Raw genomic sequence first — 27,689 nt, forward strand, 5'->3', positions numbered from 1 at the left:
ATAAATCTAAAGGAAATGATAATTGATAACTTTAGACGTTTTCATATAATTCCATAAGATTGTAATACATTTTACTATCGGTTTACTATAGAATCAATAAGCAATAGCACAATTTCACCGGTTGCGTAATAACAATCTGCTATTATACAAAGCCATGGTTCCAGGAATATACAGAAAATACCTTGGACATAACCCTTCAGTATGGTTAGTTGAAAAGAACTGGAAAAATAAGAATTAATCATTTTACTCTAATTATTCCTTATTTATTCACCGAATAATAAACGACAACAAGCTCACAGACAAATTAATTTACATACTTTTCTTCAAAATTATTAAAACGGCTAGTAACAAAATATGCAAACACTTTCCATCCACTACAATGAGGTTCTTAGTTTGTCTAACAGAGATTTTTCAGTTTTGTGAATCTTGTGATTCTACTAATTTAAATTCACAAATTCGAAACTATGAGATCAAGACATCAGATTATTCTACCAAAAATGGAAGATACGAATCCTACATATTTTTCTGGTCAAGTGACCACACCTTGTACTCTGGATCAATTTTTAATTTAATATCAAGAAACTATGAGAGATTTGTTTGCAAAATGACCGAAGATCTAATTTGTGCCGTGTTTGGAAGTTTATTTATTTAAAACTAATATGGGGTTCATGTTAATTTGAATCTCATGGGATCTTCTGAGCGAATTCTGTTCATTCTCGTGGATTACATACCTCGAGAGTGGATTACATTCTCGAATTCCACTTCCTTTTCGTACTAAGTCTTCTCTTCAATTCCCTGAAAAAATCGCCAATTTTAAGAATGTTCTTACGAAAATCCTTTTGAAATTTCGAAGATTAAGTCAGACAATTGTGACTTTTACTATTTTAAAATATCAATGAGAAAGGCAAAGTTCTTTGAAAATGATATTTATTGTCTTCATACATACTGTTTTTATAAATTAATTGTTCAACATTACATTTAATTAGTTACTCAGTTAAGATAATGCTGTAGAAAATGATTAAATGAATTCGTTGCTAGCTGTATCAGCCCTGTTCTTCTACCATTCAAAATACTATGTCTGAAGCCAGTTGACTTGAACGTTGGTTGATGAGATGAATCCTGCTGTTCACCATTAAATGTTGAATTATACATAATATTATTGAATATATTGCAAAACTAAGAATTATACAAAACTCATTATGGCACATTTGTAGCATAACCGAGAAAATGAAATACAGGGAAAAAATGTTATTCTTTTCTGACATGGAAAGAAACATTTAGTAAGATTGAAAATGATCTTTATTGTCTTCTGTACATATTTTTATAAAGTAATTGCTGAACATATTAGACCTAACTTCTCTTAGACGTAATTAGAATTCCTCACGAAACGAGACGAGACGAGACAGAATTTTCGTGATGAAATGCAGATCTTCAAATCGTGATAGAAACATATACACATTCTTCCGAGACGAAACAGCCTCAACTCTTGTCTCGTACACAACCTTACATGTAATTTTATTTTTAAATAATATTCAGCACTAGTTTTCTTACAAAACAACATTTACTTTTAATCATACATAAGAATAAAGATGTACATACGGAATCTCATACTTCTTTAGAAACGTCTTTTACGTTCGACATATAGTCACTCTCACTTATCTTGTCCTTTCTTATAAAGACAGCCCTCATCTTCATTTTGGTGCATGATATAAGGGTGATTATGGAAGAGAATTATTTGTGAGTGAGAGCGAGTGTGAGGTATTTGAGTAATTGTGAGATCACTGATAATGTTTGACTGTGAAAGCGAGTAAGTGTGAGTGTGAGGTAGTTGAATAAGAGTGAGTTCATTGATAATGATTGTGAGGGCGAGCGAGTGTGAGTTTGAGGTACTTGACTAAGGGTGAGTTCATTGATAATGTTTGAATGTGAGAGCGAGTGAGGGTGAGTGTGAGGAAGTTGAGTAAGGATGAGTTCAGTGATAATGTTTGAGAGTGAGAGCGAATGAGTGCGAGTGTGAGGTAGTTGAGCAAGGTTGAGTTCAATGATAATATTTGAGACTGCGCTCGAGTGAGTGGAAGCTTGAGGTAGACGAGTAAGTGTGAGAGTGTAGATAAAGGTGAGGCTGAACGAATTGAGTGTGAGTTGAGTGAACTTGCGTGTCGCTGAGTGTGAGGGCATCGTTGTTATTTAAAGATGAGTCTCAGTGTGAGTGAACGTTTAGAAAAATGCCCGTCCCTGGAATGCATGAATGTGGATGTACTCACGACCACAGTTATTTTTATTAGTTGAGCTTACGTAGCCATTTTAAACACTTCAACACTATGTTGTCTCGGATAATCTTGCTGCATCATCTTACTTTTCTTTACCCTTCATGTCGAAAGCAGAGATGATGATGTTTACTGCTACTATGAGGACCATCAAGGCAAGCGACGCGTTGTTCCAGAAGTTGGCTCGTTTCTGCTTTTCAATCTTGTTGATGTTGCAGTGGGCGCCAAGAAACGCTATTATTACTCCTTGTAACAGCTACAAATAAGAGTCCAAAGAGAAATCGTTAAAATTTATAGATAAAACTGTTGATTTCGTTACTGTTCTTAACTACAAATAAAATGTAAATGTATCTATCATTAACAGAAACCAATTTAATAAGAGCGAGAAGACGCTGAAGCATATTTGTTATTTTCTGATGACAAGCGTTGGAATCTCAGCAGCGGAAGATAGTCATTTCATAGCAAATAAATATTGAGGCTGCACGTGAAGCTCTTGCAGAGAAATAAAGTTAGCAGGAATTGAAAGTAATGTTATAGTACAAACATGAAAGTTTAAAGCACTTTTAACACATTTTTCCGTCACTAAAGTTGTCCACGAGAAGAAACATAAGGTTTCTTTTATCCTGTTCTCGTAGAAGTCTCGTTTCGTGGATTCTTGGGAAGTATTTCTCTTCTCGTTTCCCAAATTCATGTACAAAATTTATAACCTGATTTCTTGCTTAATTTAATATAGGAATTACTAGGATAGTTCCACGTTATATGAACTCCACGGAGTGTGTGATAATATAACATTTAAATCATATTTAGTGCTGGAGTATATTTTGAATGATTTGCGTAACTTTAAACGTTGATTTGTCCTTCACTATGTTCGTAGAATCATTTCATCAATTTGAAGTTTTTATACTATGAATAATCTAACACTCAAAACAGTTAATGTTCTGAAATTTTGATTAACTAGCATTGCTCAAGAGACTCGAAAAATTTCTTCTATTGTTTCGATTCTAGTCTCGAAAATGAGACGAGAATCGTCATATTTCTAGTCTCGTCTCGAATTAAAGAGATACCTCTCATCTTATGTGCAACACAATCCGTCACTGAAAGTCGTTTAGAAGAAGGATTGATATTCTGGTACTCAACGATTTATGTGGAACAGCACCAAAGAAGTAGCTAATATTAATGTTCAGTATGTATAACACAAAATCAAATTCTGAAACAAATTAGTTCACTTGTCGGGGACGCACCCACGGGAGGTTCTACCGGGTCTGGACTCTCCCTAAAAAGTTCCTAACTCAAAATACATTTGTACACTTTCTCAATAAAACTATATTTATTTAACAGGGAAATGATTGATGTAGCATGAAAATTTGACCTTACACTTCATCTGTACTCTTATAAGAACAACCTAGTTCTATCATTTTTTTCCTGAAAATATAGATGAAAATATTTTACAATTACTTATCGTCTTTTCGAGTGCACAATAATACACGTTCAATACTACGTAGACATATGCACCGACTTGAAGAAATTATTAGGGGGGGGGAAGGAACAATGAATAAATATATAATTATATTCAGCTGTTTTCTATCAACTGCTTGATAAAGGCCCAATTCCTCTGATTTTTGTCCACTGCATCATCTCCTCTGCGAAATTCATGAGCGAAGTCAAATTTGTCTAAAGGCATTAAAACAAATTCAAGTTCAAATTCTGGAAACTTCGCTGCACCACACTGATCTTCACTTGTCATATCAGTGTTGCCATAGTGTTGGTTGAAGCGTCAGTGCTATATTAAACACCGTTTCGAAAACGACGCTTTCTATCGAATAACAAGGCTGTTCCTAATATTGGATTAAAGGCAAGCCAAAATTTAGGACAGAAATTCTTGCTCCTCTTTGTTAATTCTTCCTCAACTGGATTATATTGGGGGAACAAGGACCCCGCATTTAAATATTCGGGGGCCAAAAGTGCCCTGCCCCCCAAACTCGGCGCCTATGTACGTAGATGTAGTGGCTTCTAATATTGTCCTCAAAGTTTGGACTTATCCCAACAAAAATTTATGAGTGCGCGTCTCTCACTTGTGAATTGAAAATGTTAATAAGTATGTATTATGTAGATTTTACGAAACAAATAAAAAGCATAACTATTTTGACAAACAAGATTAGTTGTTTATAATTCGTCACATGAAAGAAATTAAGAAAAATAAACAAGAGAATAGGAATTATTTGTTTCGTAAGTGTCATTGTCATTTTCTACTGGATACTTTATGATGATCCGTTTGCTGTTCCCATTCTCAATAAAGAACACAGAGGGAACAAAGAGCAGACGGACAGCTGGTGTTGATAATAGTGCTGAAAGGCAAGATCATTGTTTTGCAGGTATACCACTTGTGCATTCATGGTCACTCCTCCACTGCTAACACTTATTTTATTCTATGTCGCTACCTCGTCATTACAACTTATTTGCTACACCTGTAGAGTATAGTCCACAACAAAAAGAAATTCCTTGTCTCGTCTCGATTTTCATTTTGAAAACGAATGAAGATGGCAAGTACTTTTCCAAATTCCACACGAGAGGAGAAACCTCCCAAATTTTGTGTGTATCACTAGTTCTCCTTAAATCTTAGCTCTGAAACAGTAATCTAATGTTACATGAATAATAGTGAAGAAAATATAAACAGACGAACTGATTGTTCGATCACAATGAAGTGCATTTATCAACTTTAAAAGATACGCAAGACATTACAAAAGGTACTCCAATCATAGGCGTGGTTCACATTTGTTACATATTCCTTCGTAGACCTTTCGTGATGCAAAAGAATGTTGTGGGGCACGATGGCTCAGTGAGAAAACGCTTAGTTCTGATGTATGAGGTCCCTAGTTCGATCCCCACCCAAGTAGCTTATGGTGGACAATATCGTCCCTGTAGTTTTTCTCGGGGTAGACCCGTTCCCTCCTACATTCTCATTCCATGAATTATTCCATCATCCTTTACTTGCTTTAATCATCTGTCTCCTTTAGCTTAAAGGGCATAATCGTGGGACGTTAAACTAAAGAACTTTCTTTTTTGCAAAAAAATTCTGATAACTTCTAGATGAAATTAAGAGAAAAAAAAATATGACACAAATTTTGTGGATAAATTTACGAAACGAGACGAGACAAAAATCTCCAAAATTTAGGAGACGAAAGGAGAAAATCTTATTTCTCGTCTCGTCCCATCTCATGCCCAACACTCCTGTTATATTTGTCCTTTTCCGTTATCGTGAAGGTCTATTCCTACATCATGTTCTCGCTAGTTAAAAACCATATTTGCAACGTCTCATCAGAATTTACGATCTGGCGCCTGAGGGACACCACGAGCTCTATATCATTCATACTTACCATCTGCTTACCATTCTTACCGTCTTTCTATTTATCCATCATTTATACCGTGAATAATTCCAGTAATTTAACCGTTTCCAGATTTGAACTGCTCGAACAAAAGGTAGGTGCGTCTACCTTGGTTAAATTATGTTGTAAGAACATCCTCCTTCTACATAGCACTTTTTTGCTTTACAAATTCATTGTCTTAACAAATGACAAATGATAAATATTTAAAAAAAAACGTTTCAAAAAAGTCAATGTAAAAAGAAGAAAATATAAGTACGAGTATATATGAAACAGAAAAAGGATAATTAATCACGTAAAATTAATTAAGTTTTTACACCCGACAGTGTTTTCAGCACTCTTTCAATATATTTATTTTATCGAAACCACTTTCACATGATTTCTTTCTCCTCATGTTTGTAACTTTACACATATTTATGTTCTTTTTCTAATTGTAGTCACCGTGTTGCCACGTTTCGCCTAATCATCGTTTCGCCTAACCAATTATCTGACACTTTTATGACAGATAAATGATAAGATTTGTGTTCGCCATTTTAGACGAAAAAATATCCTCGTTTAATATTAATATTATATTAACTATTTTCGAGGAGTTAGGGTTACCAAAACTCCTTTATGTATTTACCATGACCATGTATATATATATATATATATATATATATATATATATATATATATATATATATATATATATATATATATATATATATATATATATCGACACGTTATCTATCGATCCAAACGATTTATGGTAAGGATTCCATAGCATGGAATGGTAGATTTCGTCTGAGCTTCATTCTTCTATTGAAGCCAGAAGTAGTAAGAACTAGTACAACTTCCTGTTTCAATAATGATTCCTACATATTAATAATTGTGTGCATTCCAAATCTTAAGAATAGAATTCATCTCAGCTTGAGTCTTCTATTAAATTAAGACCAAGTACAACAACTTCCGCTTTCAATATTGATTCCTAAATATTAAAAATAGTAAGAGATAACGAGAAATCATTTTTGATAAGAATTCAGCTTCCGATAATCAGATTGGACGTGTCACATTATCACTCTATTGCTGGTGGAGGTTATACTTCCGGTTTCAATATTGAATCTGCATAATTTGGAAATCTACAGTAGTTTAACGATGTAAAAGAAAACTCACATATTTTGAGTATAAAATAATAATATATTTCATATAAACAAGGAGTTTGCTTTTGCATTATTTTATACAATGTGTAACTGAATAACTGATACAACGCATGGCTAGGGATATCACAACTCTTAGAGAACAATATTACAAATTTGGTCTATTGCAATTGGAAACAAAATATTGTATTTAATTTATTTAATTTTCCATGTATGTATGATATTACAAAGGAAAAGTGATATTTAGAGGGAATTTCGGGTGCCATCATAAGAGAACAACGTATAAATACTTTCATAACTTTGCTTATTGCATCGAACACCAGTAAACCCTAGCCCAGATGGCCATCCTACTGAATAAGGGGTTCAGCCGGATAGTTAGTAGACAACGTTCACTTCACCGTATGGACTTCAGAAGCCGATAACCCAAGAGGTTACCACTTGTCATTATACGACACTGCGGTTAATGTATTATACTGGCAACAGAATGCCGTGACTGCACCATAAAAACGAGTAGCATGGTGCGGTGAGTCTCGATTTCAATCTCATCACACAGATAGTAATCTATAATTTGGTGCCAGTCCAACGAAATCATGTCAGGTTGGAACTGTACAAGATAATGGAGACTCCATGTTGATTTAGTGTTCTTCTGTAAGCAATGTTTTGGACCTTTGGTATATGCACTATGCACCTCTATTGTATCGAAATACGAAGATCTCCAAAGTCAACTATATTTTTATTTATTTCCGTCACACGAGTGGAAATGGAGTGTATCAGCAGTACAATCATCCTCGTAACAGATCCCGGTTGGCTACCACCTGTTTGGAGGAACATTCCACTTCTTCCTGCTGAAACAACCAATGACAAGCCCGAATTTCAATCTCATTGTACAGCTCAGAGACTTATGTTATGGACGTTCCCGGTAGTATGTGAAACGAGTGGAAATTCATCTCAAAAGTTGTAATTTCAAAAGTAATAATAAGAATTGAAATATATTTTTCTTTTTTCTTCTTTAGTAACACATTGACATTTTTGGATTGTGGAATTATCCGAAGAGCAATTTGTCAGCGGAGCGATTTGTCACAAATCACTCATTTTGATTACAGTTGTTCATTGTTAAGTTATGAGTAAATTTAGGGATCTTTTGTCAGATCTAGCTCGAAAGATTTACAATTTCATACGAATTAAAATTACAATAGGATCCCTTACAATGCATTAACACTTCAGAAAAGCATTAAAACTGGAATGAAATCCTCAGAAAGATCAGAAAAACCTACCATAAAATAACTTTTGCATCCACATAAGAAGAAACATACAAACTATATTTCTTGTAACATACCGATTAGCAGTACCATTTCACATCAGATATTTGGAAACAAACTGCAAACTAAAAGTTACTTAATAAGAGATGTAACTTGTTTTTCTCTCGTCTCAAATATAGCCACTATACACTCTGTGAGGGCATGAATATTCTCAAAATGGAACGGAAAAATAACTGTAAAACAAGTGTCGAAACATTCTTCCGAAAGCAAATACTCCTATTACAAATTAGTTATGGAAAAACTAATCTGTATTTCTGAGTTCTTCACATAGTAGCGAATTTTTGTTTCGAAAAATTTCCCTCCGGCTTTATCTTCACGATTTTTTTATAGTCCGCCATTTTAGGCAAAACGAGGATTAGGGCAAACGAGTATCCTTATTTCGCCTAGAATTGCGGACACAAATCTTATCTTTTATCTGTCATAAAAGTGTCAGATAATTGGTTAGGCGAAACGAGGATTAGGCCAAACGATGTAATATCGTAATCACTTTCTCTTTTGTTTCTTTTTATAACTTAACTTTTTATCTGTTTCCTTCTTTCTAAAACTCTGTTTACGTTTGATTTTTCATTCTTTTTCAACAGATTTCAAGAAAGGAGGAAGTTCTCATTTCGAGCCATTTATATTTATGTTCACGCATAACTTCAACACAAGATCACCGTTTTTGATAATTCTGTTTTAGTTTAAAAGAGAAATTTTCTGGTAGATCCATATAAACTTCATGAATATCTAACAGTAGTCTCCTAACCTTGCTTAATGGCTGACAGTACTCATACCATAAATTGTATGTATGATCTCATATAACTTGAATATAGGTGTATCAATTTTGTTTACTTACGTTTTGTTTGAAATAATATGTTTTGCAGTGCTTTCATGTAAATTTCATTATGATCCGATTATACTCTTTGGATATCGAGCATGAAACTCCTGAACAGCTGACAGTGTTAATATCATAATTAACTGACTTCACTCTGTGCATGTTCACGTATAACTTGAACATAAATGTAGCAATTTTGATTATTCATTGTTAATTTAAAAAAGTATACTTTATTGCAGATTTCATATACAGTTCGTCTTTAAAGTCGCGCAACCCAAAGTTTGATTGCGTGTATCTTTTGATTTAAGAATGATAAAGACCTGAGACTTGAAACAAATGTAAGCATGTTTTATGCATATATTTTCGAGATCATGACCAGTGCTGGAACTTGTAACATTTTTTGTGTAGAAACGAAAGAAATGATCGTAAATGTAAAATAAATATTGCAAAATACTCATTTCCTGCGGGTGAATTCCTGTGTATATGTACAGTATGCATCAACATTTATCCATTGGAACGAAAATGTGATGAGGTTGATGCAGTCTTGCCATATAAAAAGGCTATTTAATTCAAGCCCGTAAAATGGGTGTTCTTTGACAGAAACGTGGCCCCTGACAACACTGTTATCGTAAAGTTACTGCAATAGGTATGTTTTAGGTTAATTAATGATAAGCAATGAGAATTTGGACATAATTGATGAAATTAATTTTTATGCAAGAATTTGCGATGTATTTAATAGTATTAGTTGAAGAAGACAAATAAAATACATAGCAGCTATATCTTGTTTTAGACTTAATTTGTCGAAATTACATAACATTTCAAGTAGAGTTTCAATTTGAAGTTTGAAACTGGTTTAAAGATCTTAATACCAGGTCGTTCGGAAGTAAATGACCAAATTTCATAATGACAACATTCACTTTTCCTTAATTTCAAAAGTGTACTGAAGCGATAGGACCGTTAGTAATACCAGTTGTTGAAGGTAACCTCACCTGACACTCGTTAATGCGAGAAGTGTGCGTCTTATAAGTACAAATACCAGAGGACGTACTACAACATTCTTGGAACATGTCAGACAAAAGTGATTTTTTAAATAATTTCAGTGCATAAGTTACAACTAGGATGTAATAAGGCAGAAATGTATTGCGATGTAATAAGAAAACGGGAAGAAAGGAAGGAAAGTCAAATTCTTTCCGCTAAAATAGGGGAAAGAGCGTCTATGCTACTCTACCCAGAGTAATTATTGATGGTTTTGTTGAAGAAGTGGAACAGAAGGCAGAACTGAGAATGGACTTGTAGAATATGCTTTTGTGAAAGGTGCTGCTGTGAAAAAAAAACTTCTTCCATTGATGAGTTCGATAATACAACCTGCTTTCTTGTGGCTACAGTACTCATTGAACTGCTCCCTAGAGAAAATGCTCCTATAGTCCGCGTCACCTGAATTGGCGTATGGCATCAGCCAATAAGCTCGCAGTGCACTGTTACTATACCTTCAGGGAAGAATATAATCATTCATGATTGTCCACAAATACGAACACAATCTATTATGAATACGAACAAAATCTAATATTCCTCCTTGAAAGTATAGTAACAGTGCACTGCGAGCTTATTGGCTGATGCCACACGCCAATTCAGGTGACGCGGACTATAGCCACAAATGACATACTTGCAATAAAATAAACGTAGTTTAGTTCGTTTTATTTTATAAACTTTTTCTTTTTTAAGGCAGATCGAAAGAAGTATAAATATTACCATGTGTTGAAGTAAGCATTCGTATCTTTTGCTGTGAGTTGCGCTCGATATGTCTCAAAATGTAACTAAGCAATCTTGAAATTTCAACTGGGGACTCCGTAGCTGTTAGAATAGTAGTCCACAGTGTCAAATGATGAACGAGATTGTCATACATTTTCTTGATGAGTTATTAAACATTTTGAAGATGTAGTAAATCACGTTGCGGCATCGAAAGAATATCCTGCGGGGTGGTACAAGTGTCTGGTGTTGAAGCAATCAGGGTAGACTGGAGATGGCTCTCATAATGGGTTGGAGTTGCTGAAATCAAAAATGATATTCTATTATCAAGAGCCTTGGGCTTGTGTGGTCGTTTTAGACTTGTGCTGGTTCTATGGCCTTCCTGCTTACATATAATACAAAAATTCTTATTTAAAGGTTTCTGTATTATGAATGATTCCACATCTACAACAGACGGATTTACTCTTGTAGAAGTAAGGTGAATATCCATAGGAACAAGAGTTTTAATAGGGTGAAGGTCTAGGCACACTCATTGAGGGTTTAACGACATAATATTGTTGATATTCGTCTTGTCTGAGTGTGAAGATTGGAGAGGCGTCATTGAGCAACATTCGAACATACGTATTAGCTTCTTTTGCATTGCGGATACGTATTACGTTGCTAAATTTGAACAGATTGATACGCATGTGACATCAGAGAACATCAATTTGCTTTAGGCCATCTTCTGGCAACACCTTCAATGATACGAATGTATACCTCTTTTTGCTGGTGTCGAGCTGGCAATGAAAGGCAACTGAAATTTGGAACGAGTTGTGCGATGCTGATGTGAAAATGTGCCGCGACATTAGTCTCCAAAGTGTAGAATGCAGATAACGTACATGCAGGGTGAATAACATTATTTAGTACCACTGTGTGTAAATTTCTAATTCCAAATATTGTCAATTAACTGTGTTCTTCAGGAACCGACTGAACGCATCGCAAAAAGCATCTGAAATAATTTATTAGCTGACAGAAGGGGACAAGTGCCCTTCCCCAGATTTTTCTATTATTTTTTTTTCTCGAAAAAGTTCCCTTCAAAGAAAGTTGATGCCAAATATACCCTTGCTTTGTGAAACTAGAGGGACTGCAAAGCGTTTCAGTTCGATTATTGCAAGAATTTTATTCGGCTGCAGGAAAGCAAACTGGTTCACATTGGTTTTTCATGAATCTAGTAAATTAGACCACGAGAAACATGAATCTGAAGGAATTTTGACGATTCGAATTTCGGAACTCGAGATATTCGAATTTGAAGTCACCAGGGAAGCAAACTGGTTCACACTGGTTTTTCATGAATCTAGTAAATTAGACCACGAGAAACATGAATCTGAAGGAATTTTGACGATTCGAATTTCGGAACTCGAGATATTCGAATTTGAAGTCACCAGGGAAGCAAACTGGTTCACCTGTTTTTTCATGAATCTAGTAAATTAGACCACGAGAAACATGAATTTGAAGGAATTTTGACGATTCGAATTTCGGAACTCGAGATATTCGAATTTGAAGTCACCAGGGAAGCAAACTGGTTCACACTGGTTTATCATGAATCTAGTAAATTTGACCACGAGAAACATGAATTTGAAGGAATTTTGACGATTCGAATTTCGGAACTCGAGATATTCGAATTTGAATTCACCAGGGTAGCAAACTGGTTCACACTGTTTGTTTCATGATTCGAGTAAATTAGACCACGAGATACATGAATTTGAAGGAATTTTGACGTTTCGAATTTCGCAACTGGAAATATTCGAATTTGAAGTCACAAGCGAAGCAAGCTGATTCACACCGGTTATTGACAATTATCGTAAATTAAACTGTATTAATGTAATTTAAAGAAACATTGATTCGAAATAAATTTGACGATCACACTTTTGAAACTGAAGATACTTGATTTTGAAATATGGATGCCGTTGCGACGGTTTCCTGTATAATTTTGATATGAACCTTTCTGTGGACTCCGATACATGAAAATTTGTTTCCCTTTTCCTTTCGTATGTAGTAATTAGGACTTTCCGAATCGTAATAGTTTGTTTGATTTATTGATAAATAGTAGTGTATATAACAAATAACTCTTGTTTATCGAATATTCTACTTTTTAGTTTTTGGCACGTAGCCTATTATATATTTTTCTACTAGCCTACTATATTTAAAGTACTCCTTTATATTTTATTGACTGAGCGGCACGCTGAAGCAACATAAGTAGAAACGTAGAAAATAGGAAATGGCACTACCTAAGCATAATATACTTAAAAAGATCGAAATATTTACAAGTGAATAAAACGAGTGACGATCAATCAGAAGTAATCATGTTCATCTGCTTTGGATATATTGGAGTAAAAGTTCTCTTCCTCCTCCTCCTTCTTCTTTTTCTTCTTCTTCTTCTTTTTATTATTATTATTATTACAGTAAAACTTGTATGAAACTGAATGTATTGGATTCAACATTTTCTCACGTTTGGGTCAGATTTCCGTTTTGTACAAATTTGGGAAGAAATAAAATTAACCATTGGGACTTTAAAAGGTTTCCGATATAGATAAATTTTCGCCTTATTTAAGTTTTGATTAATACAAATTTCACTGTATATGAAAATAATTTGTTTTACTCTTATGTTATGTGGAGTTCAAGAAACTAGTGGAAAATATTAACTATATGAGCATTTTATATATGATGCCGTATAGATGGCAGAAAAGAAATAATGTTTCCGGTACATAAAGTTTCAGCTTCATGTTTGATGTAATTTGTAACTAACTTACAGGTTATTTTGTAGTAATTAGTTATTTCCTGGAAATTAATATTTAAATACAAATTGCATGAATTGTGAAGTTTATGTGAACTACTTTAAAACAAACTGTTATATTTACAGTATCCTGGTAGTATATAATTTCTGTTGTTTAAATCTTGTCTCTGTTCCTGTTGTTGAGAGTGCATGCCAATTTTTGGTGATTGATTTCAGGCAGCAGTTTGGTTTTTCAACAAATTCATACTATGTTAAACAAAAAAGAACAGATGAAGCAGTGGCGAAAGCCAATGATTACAACAGAAAAGAACGACGAGGGCATATGGCCCGAACTGGTAAACTTGACAAAGGACAACTTTCTTAGCATATTCAATTCTGAAGAGTTCGCAATTAAATTTCTGCAGAAATACCAGTTAGTTCATCGTCCAGAAGATAAGTACAGAGAGGAGTTCACCTGCTTTGTGTGCCACAGTCACTTACGGGTCATAAATCAGAAAGATCTGAAATTGGGTTGGGGCTTTCGCTGCTCGAACCAAGGATGCAGATCACGAAATTGTTCAGAATGTAAGCGTCTCAAGCGAAAGTGCAAACCACCATGTGGACAGCGATACTCCCCTCTTCACAACACAGTTTTTGAGAACACCCATTTGAAATTTACGGAGATCCTTCATCTCATTTACATTTGGCTACAAGGAAACGAATCACGACGAATGGATGCTTTTGAAAGAACTAACGTTACCCCTACGTGTTATTTCAGAGTGGACAAAAGTGTTCCGAGAAATATGTCGTTATGCTGTCGGTAAGCGGCGAAAACTCACCGGAGAAATCGAGATAGATGAATGTCATCTGTATACTCGTAAAAATCATCAAGGCCGGAAACTGAGAGGAGATTCTCTGTGGGCCGTTGGTGCTGTTGAAAAAGACACTGGATACTGCTTCGTGGAAATTACAGAAACGAGAAATGCAGAAATCCTGGAGCAAATAATCCGTGATAATATTGAAGAAGGATCAACAGTGACAACAGATCATTGGTCTGGATATAATAATATATCCAAAAATTGCAATGTTAACCACAAAAGAGTAAATCATTCACAGTACTTTACAAAACTTAATGTAAAAATCACGAGGGAAGGGGATTCATATAAGTCCGACCTTGTAAAAGTAACAACAAATCACTGCGAAAATATGTGGGGGAAAAATGAGACCTCACATCAAATGTGTCCGCGTATACAGAAATAAAGAAGGAGAGCTCATCGAATTCGCATCCACGTATTGCGATCAATTTGTGTACTTCCAGAATATTCTCAGGCCTTTCAAATACAATCATAAAGGCTATACATTAAAAGATTGGCGGCGAATGTTTCAACAGTTCTTGATCGACATTCGGAACGTTTACCCTGGCATTGGTGGAGTGCGATATGAACACCCTAAAGATGTAGAAGAAGAACTTGATGTCTATTTGGTCGAGGAGCCTCGTCGACACAACCCTTCCTTACTTGAGATGGATCTTTCTGAAGCTCATTTAGAGTCACTAGGAACGCAAGTACAACGTAAGGAGGTGACATTCTCTGAAACACTAGCCAAGCCAGATCAACATTCACCTTCCCAGCCATTGGGTCAGTTTCTGGAAGAGCTGAACACCTGATCTCGTGATGCTCTCACATGGATACGCTTTCATCACGCAGCTGAAGATCTCAATGCTTTTCTCCCAACTCTTCATTGGGTTAGTGAAGTTTTCCAAACTGTTCAACATCAAGAACAGATCTGCGGCTGGCAAATTCCACCGAATCATCCCTCAAGAGATACACATCATATGCAGCGACACCCTCAGTTGGCTTTCTTACTTAGTGATTTCACAATTCCACATATAAATGGTTTGGGTAACTGTTTGTTCAACGCAATTAGCTTTGCTCTCTTTGGTCATGAGTTTTACGCCTATTTTTTACAACTCTACACCGTCAAATATATGTGGGAAAATCGAAACTGGATACTCACTCCTCGAGCAGATCCTCAAGATGAACTTCAAAGCGTCCAATTCTTTATTGACAACGAAGGAGATCTCCTAAACTATATATATCATAGCTCTGAGGTAGTTACTAACGAAAATATGAATGAAGGAGGTATAGCTCGAGAAGGCTGGGGAGCAAATATCCATATGGCCATTCTGGCAAGAGCACTTTGCAGACCAATACACTGTTATAGTCCGAGTAGAAGAACAGGATTACCAGCAATTGATCAATGTCAAACTATTCAAGAAAAAGTAGAAGAATTATTGAGGTGCGGGAACCGATATACACTTGATGTTAACAATGAACATGAGCCCTTAAGAATTTGCGTTCTTGACGCACATATTGAACCTCTAATCAAGATTCGAGAAGATTTGAATCCTCATTTTCTTGAGTTGTAAACATTTTGAGACTGGTACTTACTATACATTAAACCTAGCCTATATAGTGTAATTTGTTATTCTGTATATTATATCTATGTTGTACCTGCATGCCATTCATCTAATTAAAATGCATAAATTTAGAATACAGAGAGGATGTATGAGCATTTAAACAAGTGCCATTCGTAATTTTCAAATCTATATGTAGGAACATGTGAAGCAACCTATCAAGAACCGCAAAATTATCATTAGTTTACAAAGTGACTGAATGTCTTGCATTAAAAACTGTTGACTCAACGAAAGTTAATACCCATACCCTAAACAAACAACATGCCCGAAAGTAGAATAAATACACGATTGAGTCACAAATTGCTAATCCTAGAATGCCTGTAGTTGTTCAAAAAATCTAAATCAAAAGCAATAATACAGTACTCTAGTAGTGATATACAACAACAACAACAATAGCAATAATAATAATAATAACTTTGAGCTTCCCGAGGAGTTATGGTACTTTCAGATATGTTGTTTGTTCACAGTATAATTTCAGTCGACGACTACTCAAAATGTGTCAATTTAAAAAGACATAAAGAGGCACTTTGTTCACAACTAGCAGCCTCTAGTTATAGCTCCGAAAATTGAAAAAAAAATCCCCAAATGTTAAAAAAAAAAAAAACCCTCAAAATTAATTCACTTGCGACCCTCGGTCCATGTAGGCAAAAATGTTCCAAATTAGTTGTAGAATACACCCTCTAATTAATACATCGAATTTCCAGTTACTCTGCATACGAACAGTGAAACCTTTTATGAATCAGAAACAGGAAAAGAACTTCTTTCAAATATTATGCTGAAAATCATCTCCATTATGTCATATTAAATTTCAAATTTGCAAGTACTCAATTTCAAAAGTCTTATCGACAGAGAGTATTGGAATCAATATTCATCGTAGTGTAATCTATATATATAAAAGAGAACGTACAAAATCCTTTGTCCGCTCATCACGCTAATACGGCTGAACCAATTTCTTTCATTTTTGGGGGGTTATTAGGATTTGGACCCTAGATGGTTTTTATCATATCACTTTAATTTTTAATTACCAGTGTCTTGAGATAATTGACCATTCAAGTGTCCATAACGTACAAATCCTTTGTTATTAGTTCATCATAGGTAAAAATAAACGTATTTATATGCAACCCGCATGACCGTGTCACTCGGCGGGTTAACATAAATGACAGGCGATATACAGCGGAAAATAGCTTGAATCTTCTGTTTAAAATTTTTTAATTGATTTGCTTATTTTTACAGACACTTTTACAATATGCCAGCACCGGGATGACCGCAGCGAAGCGGGGCGGGTTAACATAAATGACAGGTTAAGATTTAATGTTAAGATTTACTGCAATCTTCTATGGTTTTTATCATATCACTTGAAAGCGAAAAAGTAAAAATTATCTAAGTAACAAAGTTTATTGCGTTCCGGGGTGACCGCAGCGAAGCGGGGTGAACGCTGCTAGTTTACGATAATCAAGAAGAAAAAACAAATAAAAAAACAGTGTGAACCAGTTTGCTTCCCTGGTGACTTCAAATTCGAATATCTCGAGTTCCGAAATTCGAATCGTCAAAATTCCTTCAAATTCATGTATCTCGTGGTCTAATTTACTAGATTCATGAAACAAACAGTGTGAACCAGTTTGCTACCCTGGTGACTTCAAATTCGAATATCTCGAGTACCGAAATTCGAATCGTCAAAATTCCTTCAGATTCATGTTTCTCGTGGTCAAATTTACTAGATTCATGATAAACCAGTTTGAACCAGTTTGCTTCCCTGGTGACTTCAAATTCGAATATCTCGAGTTCCGAAATTCGAATCGTCAAAATTCCTTCAGATTCATGTTTCTCGTGGTCTAATTTACTAGATTCATGAAAAACCAGTGCGAACCAGTTTGCTTCCCTGGTGACTTTAAATTCGAATATCTCGAGTTCCGAAATTCGAATCGTAAAAATTCCTTCAAATTCATGTTTCTCGTGGTCTAATTTACTAGATTCATGAAACAAACAGTGTGAACCAGTTTGCTACCCTGGTGACTTCAAATTCGAATATCTCGAGTACCGAAATTCGAATCGTCAAAATTCCTTCAGATTCATGTTTCTCGTGGTCTAATTTACTAGATTCATGATAAACCAGTGTGAACCAGTTTGCTTCCCTGGTGACTTCAAATTCGAATATCTCGAGTTCCGAAATTCGAATCGTCAAAATTCCTTCAGATTCATGTTTCTCGTGGTCTAATTTACTAGATTCATGAAAAACCAGTGCGAACCAGTTTGCTTCCCTGGTGACTTTAAATTCGAATATCTCGAGTTCCGAAATTCGAATCGTAAAAATTCCTTCAAATTCATGTTTCTCGTGGTCTAATTTACTAGATTCATGAAACAAACAGTGTGAACCAGTTTGCTACCCTGGTGACTTCAAATCGTCAAAATTCCTTCAAATTCATGTATCTCGTGGTCTAATTTACTAGATTCATGAAACAAACAGTGTGAAAAAGTTTGCTTCCCTGGTGACTTCAAATTCGAATATCTCGAGTTCCGAAATTCGAATCGTCAAAATTCCTTCAGATTCATGTTTCTCGTGGTCCAATTTACTAGATTCATGAAAAACCAGTGTGAACCAGTTTGTTTCCCTGGTGACTTTAAATTCGAATATCTCGAGTTCCGAAATTCGAATCGTCAAAACTCCTTCAGATTCATGTTTCTCGTGGTCTAATTTACTAGATTCATAGAAAACCAGTGTGAACCAGTTTGCTTCCCTGGTGACTTCAAATTCGAATATATCGAGTTCCGAAATTCGAATCGTCAAAATTCCTTCAGATTCATGTTTCTCGTGGTCCAATTTACTAGATTCATGAAAAATCAGTGTGAACCAGTTTGCTTCCCTGGTGACTTCAAATTCGAATATCTCGAGTTCCGAAATTCGAATCGTCAAAATTCCTTCAAATTCATGTTTCTCGTGGTCTAATTTACTAGATTCATGAAAAACCAGTGCGAACCAGTTTGCTTCCCTGGTGACTTTAAATTCGAATATCTCGAGTTCCGAAATTCGAATCGTCAAAATTCCTTCAAATTCATGTTTCTCGTGGTCTAATTTACTAGATTCATGAAAAACCAGTGCGAACCAGTTTGCTTCCCTGGTGACTTTAAATTCGAATATCTCGAGTTCCGAAATTCGAATCGTAAAAATTCCTTCAAATTCATGTTTCTCGTGGTCTAATTTACTAGATTCATGAAAAAACAGTGTGAACCAGTTTGCTTCCTTGGTGACTTCAAATTCGAATATCTCGAGTTCCGAAATTCGAATCGTCAAAATTCCTTCAGATTCATGTTTCTCGTGGTCTAATTTACTAGATTCATGAAAAACCAGTGTGAACCAGTTTGCTTCCCTGGTGACTTCAAATTCGAATATCTCGAGTTCCGAAATTCGAATCGTCAAAATTCCTTCAGATTCATGTTTCTCGTGGTCTAATTTACTAGATTCATGAAAAACCAGTGTGAAACAGTTTGCTTCCCTGGTGACTTCAAATTCGAATATCTCGAGTTCCGAAATTCGAATCGTCAAAATTCCATCAGATTCATGTTTCTCGTGGTCTAATTTACTAGATTCATGAAAAACCAGTGTGAACCAGTTTGCTTCCCTGCAGCCTTTTATTCTTATTATTGAAGCTCTTGGATTGTTGTTAGGAGCTTTCGCATCTATTGAGGAAAATATCATGAAAGAAAAACTGAATAACTTGAAATGTTAAGTGCTCCCCAATTCTCCATATTCCTCTAAGTACCAAGGTACCAAAAGTCCGAGATTGTAGCCCGATTCCGTTTTGAGTAAAGATACGAAAAAGTGGAAATAGAGGAAAAATGTCGGGAAAAGCGAAGCTAAAATAGAAAACATCCCAATTACACCAACCATTTGAACTCCAAAGCAGAGTTGGCGTGGGTCAATGAAAACTTGACCCACGACCCACTGACCCACCACCCTCCGTGACCCACTCTGACCCACGACCCACCGTGACCCACCATGACCCACCACCCACGGTGACCCACGACCCACTCTGACCCACCACCCACCGTGACCCACAACCAACCATGAACCACTCTCATCCACTTTGACCTACTTTGACTCATCAAAATCCATCGTTATCAACTCTGAACACGATCCACGGCCTCTTCTGAACTGAACTGTGAAATTGTCACTAATCGGAGTTTGACTTTCTAGTCAATCGCTCAAGCACCACTCTGTTACAATAACGGTGGATCTGACCTTTACGATATAAAATGGTAAAGTGTTTGTCAGTGAGGAAATTGAAACAGTTCGAGGTGGGGGAAATTAGTGTGTGCCTAAAATATACTTGTACTAAGAGAGTATTCTTGCAAGTGTTAATTTCTGAACGCATTCCACAAGAAACTTCTATTTTCAGGAAAATACCCCTGTACAATATGGAAAAGATTATGTTTTCTCAGTTCACAGTATTTTTCTCACAAAAGACTTGAAAAATAAGTTTTTCATAGGGTATAAAGGTGCTGGGGTACACTATGTGAGAGCATTTCCATAAAGTAAGCTCATAATTGTAATTTGTGTAATCACTAAAACACCAAGTTAAATTTAAGTTACAAATATGCATAATTGCAATTATTATGAATATTTATTCAAAGTAGTTTACATAAAGCAAAGAAGAGACTTACTAAAAATTAGGTACAAAGTTGAATAACACAAATAAGCCATTACTAATACAAGTATACATTTTCCGTAACTCGTAATTTTCCACCTTAAATCTGAAATCGGATTTATTTCCTGTTGGTAAGTTAACTTTTTGGCGGTAAATCATCCGCAGTGGAATGATGTCCATCCTTCAGCCAAGAAATAACTAGCTCGTCTGCTTTGAGCATGTCTAGCGGTAGGCCATTAACATTGATGAGCAACAAGTTAGACAATGTTTGAGCATTCAATTTCTTATATAATAATTAATATATTACAGTGATTCAAAACTGTATTTTTCCCAGTAGTTAGCTCTAAAAACTCACAGGTCTCGAAAGACAAGTTGTAGTCTAAGTCCTGTTGCAATTATTACTATTAAAAATATCAATATCCAAAAGGGCCTGGAGTTCTTTTTCCACTTGGCTAGCTATACACACCTCAAGTAAGTAGACAGAAACAAGTGGAAAAGGAAGGGAAATGAAGGTCTTGAAAGTAAAACGGAGACAAATTTACCAGTCTTCAAAAGATACTGTCTACAATGCAGTGAGCAGAGAGGGTCGGTAGATCATACTGAGTCGGTGGGTCGCAGTGGGTCACGGTGGGTGGTGGGTCGCAGTGGGTCATGGTGGGTGGTGGGTCACAGTGGGTCACGGTGGGTGGTGGGTCACATGCTGTTGACCCACGACCCACTGACCCACTCAGAAAACTTGACCCACTGACCCACCGACCCACTGACCCACTCCATCTCTGCTCCAAAGTGATCGGTCGCCCTATGCTATACGAAAAAGCAACGTTTTTAGTTCAGCAGGCTTTTTAAATGATACTTAAGGAGACGCAAAAGTGACACTTGAAAAGTGCACACTTTTGTGTAGGGGAATACTTCGAATTTATTCCCCAACAGTTATATTGTTGGTATAATGAAGGCCGAAATGAACAATTTACTGAACTGATATCGTTTATTTTTCCTTCATATAGCATTGGACACCTTGCTAGTGAGGAGCCAAAACGAATGATGCAATTGGATACATATATACCATTTACAGTGGAAGCCATCTATTTGCAAACACCTTTCTCTCTTTTCATTTTCTTGTATTTTTAGTTATCACGGAATTAATCTATGTCCCCGGAACTTTGAAATGAAAATGAAATGAAATCTTTGAGTTTTACGTCCCAGGGTTATGTCGGTTAGGCTAAAGGAGACGGTGATTATGAGAAATGAGTGAAATGAAGAAAGTGGGAGGAAACGGGAGAACCCCGAGAAAACCCACGCACACGGTGTTTGTCCACCACAAAGTTCACATGGCGGGGGCTGGGATCGAACCCGGGACCCCAAGCACCAGAGGTGAACGCTCTACCGCTGAGCCACCGCGGCCCACCCCGGAATTTTAATACATCCTGGTATACCTATTCCACTTCCTGAAGAACAGCATGTTCAATAGTTGTAATTGCCTTATGAGAATCCCATTGCTTCAGAAACAGCAGCGCAAATTTGTCTTCAACATTGGATGGGTGGGGGACCACTAAGACTGTTTTCTTTCTTTTCTTTCTTTCTTTCTTCTTTCTTTTCTTTTCTTTTCTTTTCTTTCTTTTTTTTGTTAAGCCATGCTCAAAATATTTGTGAAGTTGAGAAACAATGCTGTGGAGGATCAACGAGCAGAGTTGTCTTCAACATTGGGAAGCGGGCAGATGTGAGACTTATTCTGACGGGACATTAATTTCATCTCACTTTCCTTTGTGGCAATCGGACACAAATCATCACATCTTTTTTTTTTTTTTTTCAAAAAACGCATTTCAAATTTGATTTTTGGGGGGAGAGTCCTCTCAGTTCCAAGATTGGAGGCGACATGTCCCCCCTCAACCCCCCGGGATTTGCGCCAGTGTTCAGATATAGGATTTTTGATTCAGTGACTTGTTGTTAGTGACATATTGCTGCAGAAGGTTAGTGACAAAGCATACATAACTTCGGGCCCGGGCCGGGCTCTGGCCGTAAATTTTTAAATATATAACCATATTTCTGGGTCTTTTTGGGCCTAACTTTGTAAATATACTGTACAACTATATATATTGCACCGTTCTTTCTGGAGAACTTTTAAAGTACAACTGCAAAATTAAATATCTAATTGCTGTAAATAAAAATACAATTTTGCGTTAATTATTAAGTTTCTGTAATTCGGGCTTCTTTCGGGCTCATTTGATTACGAGGTCGGAGCGGGCTCGGGCCTAAATGCTAAAACATATTTCGGACTTGGGTCGGGCCTCACATTATAAATTCAAGAGCTGGGCCGGACTCGGACTAATAATTCCGGCCCTGCAGACCTCTAGCAGAAGGACACTATTTCTAATGAAGCAGGTATATTGTCTCCATTCCTAAACTTGCGGTACCAATATGACCATTTATATCTGAACAAGCTGATATTATTAAATAGAAATGGAATAACTAAAGTATACTGTAAATTAATTATTTTTATTGTCTTTAATAAATTATCAAAATAATTTACTTAAAATTTACAATATTTGGCACGGTTATGATGTTAACATATACACTGTACAATATTATGTTTAAGAGATGGTCATCGATTAAAAAGAGATATACTATACATTTATATTGTATAAAACAATAAAATTGAGCAATGTTCACCATAGAGGTTTCCAGCAATTTAAAAAAAAATCAGTTGAAATTCACGTCATTACCATGAGTATAATGAGAAGTATTTTCTTTGTCATGTGAAGGAAGATAGTCCATAGCTACTGACAAAAGGAATATACTGTATATTGAGTGTTTTACTTGAGTGTTTAATTAGTAACTTACGAATTAGCGGTGTTTTTCCAATTGGGTTTGCAGTTAAAATTTTGAAATAGATCCTACTTTTTCCATTTTGTCTATATAACCTGCCTACCTGAGCCTTCTTGACTCAATTACTCTGACAAATAAACGGTATAAATTAGGCAGTTCCTTATTATGTCATTTCCGCCATTTCTGTCTAGCACTGTTTACTTCTTTATATACACCTGTTATAAGTTGATATCAGAGCACTGTGATTCAGAGTGAATGAAGAATTAGTATAAGAAAGATCGATGACCATTTATTGAACAAGTACTTATAAACAAAATGACTCATAAACTGTGAGTATGGCCCGGGTGGTCCGTCTGGTCCTCTGTAGTTTCAGTGGGATCGATGCCCTTCATATCAAATGAGCTAATGACGACGTTTACAGATACTATGACGACCATCAAAGCAAGAGCAACGTTGTTCCAGAAGTCCGCTCCTTTCTGCTGCTCCGCTTTGTTTATGTTGTAGGCTGTACCTAGAAATACTATTATCACACCTTGCAGCAGCTACAAAGAGAGTTCAAGCAGAAAAAGAGTTAAAATAAGATAAAAAAAGTAAGATGACATAAATGCATTGTTATATATACGAGAAATTCCCCATCACTCAGAAGTTTTAGTCATTTGCGTACTGAGGAGAGAGGTAAAGAGCAGTAACAGGGATTTGCATGAGGAATGAAGTTAATTAAGTTGAGAAATTGAAGTTTCTGTCAGGTTAAGTTGAGTTGAAGGGCTTCATCTGAGTAAGATGAATTACAGATGGTGATGTGAATTACAGAGTTTATCCCAAGATGAGGGGGATTAAAAAGTTTGTTTGCGTGAGAAATAGGGTTTATTGGGTTGAGGAATGAAAGTTTCTGTGAGGCTAAATTAAATTGAAGGGTTTCAGCTTGTGTAAGGGTGACTTGAATTTCAGAGTTTGTGTGCAGATGAGATAAATTAAAGGGCTTATTTGCATGAAGGTGAGGTTAGTAACAGAAGTTTGCGTGAAGATAAGCGAGTTCAATGCTTTCATTTCGGTTCAGGGATAAAATGAAAGGCAAAATATGACAAAGATGAAGTAAGTTTGGGTTACGATGAGGTGCTTTAAAGGGTTTTGATAGAGTCAAATGAGGGACAGAATTTGGGTGAGGGATGAGCTGATGAACAAAAATTTGTATAAGGATGAGATGAATTGAAGGGCACCAGTTTGTAAGAGGGGTAAAGCAAGGGATGGAACTTTGATAAAGAATGAGAGGATGTGAGAAGTAGGAATTTTTGCGAGCGGCATGTTACCTGACAAGGAAAACGTTTACATCTTGCTGAGAATGTTTTGTTACTGTTCTTCATAATATTATAGATCGGCTCGTACTTTAAACGGTAAATTCAAGAACTTTTACGTGACCAAGAAAAGCATTTAAATGGCATTTAGCTCACATTTTGTGAAATACATTACAAATTTAGTGAGTGCTATAACAAGCATATTAAATGTTATTAGAATAGTGATGTTCAGAATTCAAGTGCAATAAGACATTTATTAAGTGGCAACCTCTGGGTAAACTGAAAAGTGGTCGTTGAGAAAGATAGGTGAATAGATAGCTCTTTCTTAATACAGTACGGAAGCGATGTGTACATTTAGTGTTCAATTCCTTAACAGAAAACAAACAAGACATTATTGGTGAGTTTTTTTTTATCAAAGAAAGTGTTACCACATCGCGCATACTCGCCAGACTTGTTCCCTTGTTATTATTTTCTCCTTCCCAAACTAAAGTAACACTGCAGAGTTGCCTTTTGATGTCATTTCCACCGCTTAGAGAGCAGTGATGAGTGCCATCAACATCATCTCAGCCCAGAACTCCAAAAGTTGTTCCGTAACTTACTGTATCGTGCAAAGCTATGTCTAGACCAGTGATCGCCAAACTGTCTGCGGCTAGCAGCTCACGGGAATATTTTCGATAGGTCGCGTTAACGCTCCGGTTGCTTAACCTTGATTCCTATACTGATCTGACGCTAACGACAGGGGACTCTGACGACAACATTTGCTTGCTTCTCCCGCGCAACTGCCATTATCAGCCTCATCTCACAGTTGACTGTACACTGATAACCAGTTGAATTAGAGACACCTACCTAATATCGTGTACCACCACCTTTCGCTCTGATAACGGTGGATACACATCGGGCATAGACTCCACGAGGCACCTAAAGTGTTGTTGTGACATCTGAATCCATATATGCTGCAAAGTCTCCCACAGAGCTAGCAGGTTGCTCAAAAGACGGTCCACAGGCTAAAGATGTCGTTCTAAGAAATCCCAAATGTGTTCGATGGGATTGAGGTTCGGTGACCGTGATGACGAGGGAAGTGTTGTCAGATCAGAGGAGTGATCATCAAAACAGTCTGCTGCCATCCTAGAGTGGTGGGCCGGCGCATTGTCCTGCTGATAGATGAGGTCACCATTCGGATGTTGCAGCCGAGCAAACGACAAGACATGGTCATCCAGAAGATCTCGGTAGCGTTCACCTGTGAAGGACCGTTTTGCACGTGTTGGGGACCCATTTCAGTCCACGTAAACCTCCCTCAGATGATAATAGCACACTACCGGCCTGCACAGTTCCCTGCTGGCACGATGGATTCATAGTCTTGTGCAGTTGGCGACGCACCCGTACCCGTCCATCAGCATGTAGAAATGTGAAACGTGAATCATCTGTTCAGGCAACCTTTTTCCACACTTCCACCGTCCAGTGTCAGTGTTCCTTTGTCCATGGTATACGTTGTTTCTTGTATTGTGCGGCTGGAAGGGGTACTCGCGTAGATCGATGGTTTGTGTACCCCGTAGGTGGTTGTGGATTGTGTGGCTGCTAACACGGCGTTGTCGTCCTGCATTGAACATCTCTGCGATTTGACGCACTGTGGCCCTTCTATCGGCTGTTACGATGCGGGCCAGTCGTGCCTAGCACTGTCGTCGACACGCCCCGGACTGCGGCTTCTTGCCCGTGCCGGTGCGGTTTTACTGGAAACCTGGTACTTACGGCATACCCTTGACACAGTTGCCTTTGAAAATCCGAGTGTTGCAGCCACTTCCAAAATTGAGCCATCCAGTCGTCTGGCCCCTACGATTCAACCACGGTCAAATGCACTCAGGCACTTCGTCTTGGACATCACACACTGTACTCACATGGATACCGAAAGAAGAAGCACACGGCAGTAACACACGTGCGATGCTTCATTCACATACAGTGGTGGAGCCCCTACAGGGTGATTTTCTTAACTCGTGAGGTTGTGGACGTTATGTTTTTCGTGTCTATATTAGACATTTGCTATGTTTTTCGTGTGTATATTAGACATTTGCTGTTTTTCGTGTGTATATTAGACATTTGCTATGTTTTTGTGTGTATATTAGACATTTGCTATGTTTTTCGTATGTATATTACACATTTGCTATGTTTTTCGTGTGTATATTAGACATTTGCTATGTTTTTCGTGTGTATATTAGATATTTGCTATGTTTTTCGTTTGTATATTAGACATTTGCTATGTTTTTCGTGTGTATATTAGACATTTGCTATGTTTTTTGTGTGTGTATATTAGACATTTGCTATGTTTTTCGTGAGTATATCAGACATTTGCTATGTTTCTCGTGTGTATATTAGATATTTGCTATGTTTTTCGTGTGTATATTAGACATTTGCTATGTTTTTCGTGTGTATATTAGACATTTGCTATGTTTTTCGTGTGTATATTAGACATTTGCTATGTTTTTCGTGTGTATATTAGACATTTGCTATGTTTTTCGTTTGTATATGAGACATTTGCTATGTTTTTCGTGTGTATATTAGACATTTGCTGTTTTTCGTGTGTATATTAGACATTTGATAACTTGGATAGTTTGATTTCTATTTTCTAGAAATATAAGTTTATAGGCAATAAACAAATGTAAGATTTTTTTTTAAAAAAAGTTGGTAGTTCTTTTGGTTGGTAGCTCTCAGTAGGATTTAAGAACGGTACGGTAGCTCAGAAGCTTTGTAAGTTTGACGACCCCTGGTCTAGACAAAAGGCATTAGTTAGAATAAACTATGGTGACTGTGTTCGACTTGTCATTAATTTATCTTTTAGAGACCGAAACTCATTTCCTAATTGCCCCCCATTGTTGTGCACAAATCTTTGTCTCTTAAGTTTCCTTCTTCTTCTTTTGTTTGTGTAAATTTCTTTGTAATTTTTTCTTTCTACTTACATCATAATAGCTTTAAGATCGTAGCCTTAAAATGCCTTTGTATCAGTGGTCCTTATTCTGCAACATTTTTTATTTCTAGTCTTTGAGTGAATT

General features: G+C 36.5%; 1 protein-coding gene across 3 annotated transcripts in view; it reads right to left on the reverse strand.

Annotated features, from left to right (window-relative positions):
- Nucleotides 1-1,694: 1,694 nt before the first annotated feature.
- Nucleotides 1,695-27,689, reverse strand: part of LOC145690740 (ninjurin-2-like) — a 343,377-nt gene continuing 317,382 nt past the window's right edge. The window contains exon 4 of one of the 3 annotated variants that reach the window (XM_081765933.1): nucleotides 1,695-2,523. In XM_081765933.1, the coding sequence (XP_081622059.1) occupies nucleotides 2,353-2,523 (171 nt within the window). In that variant the 3' untranslated portion in view covers nucleotides 1,695-2,352. Of the gene's footprint in view, nucleotides 2,524-23,146; nucleotides 23,899-27,689 lie in introns of those variants that run through there. The other 2 variants (XM_081765934.1, XM_081765925.1) reach the window with 2 other exon arrangements.

The sequence above is a fragment of the Thermobia domestica genome, chromosome 7, assembly GCF_964235325.1.
Source record: "Thermobia domestica chromosome 7, izTheDome1.hap1.1, whole genome shotgun sequence".
In the NCBI taxonomy this organism is placed as follows: Eukaryota; Metazoa; Arthropoda; class Insecta; order Zygentoma; family Lepismatidae; genus Thermobia; species Thermobia domestica.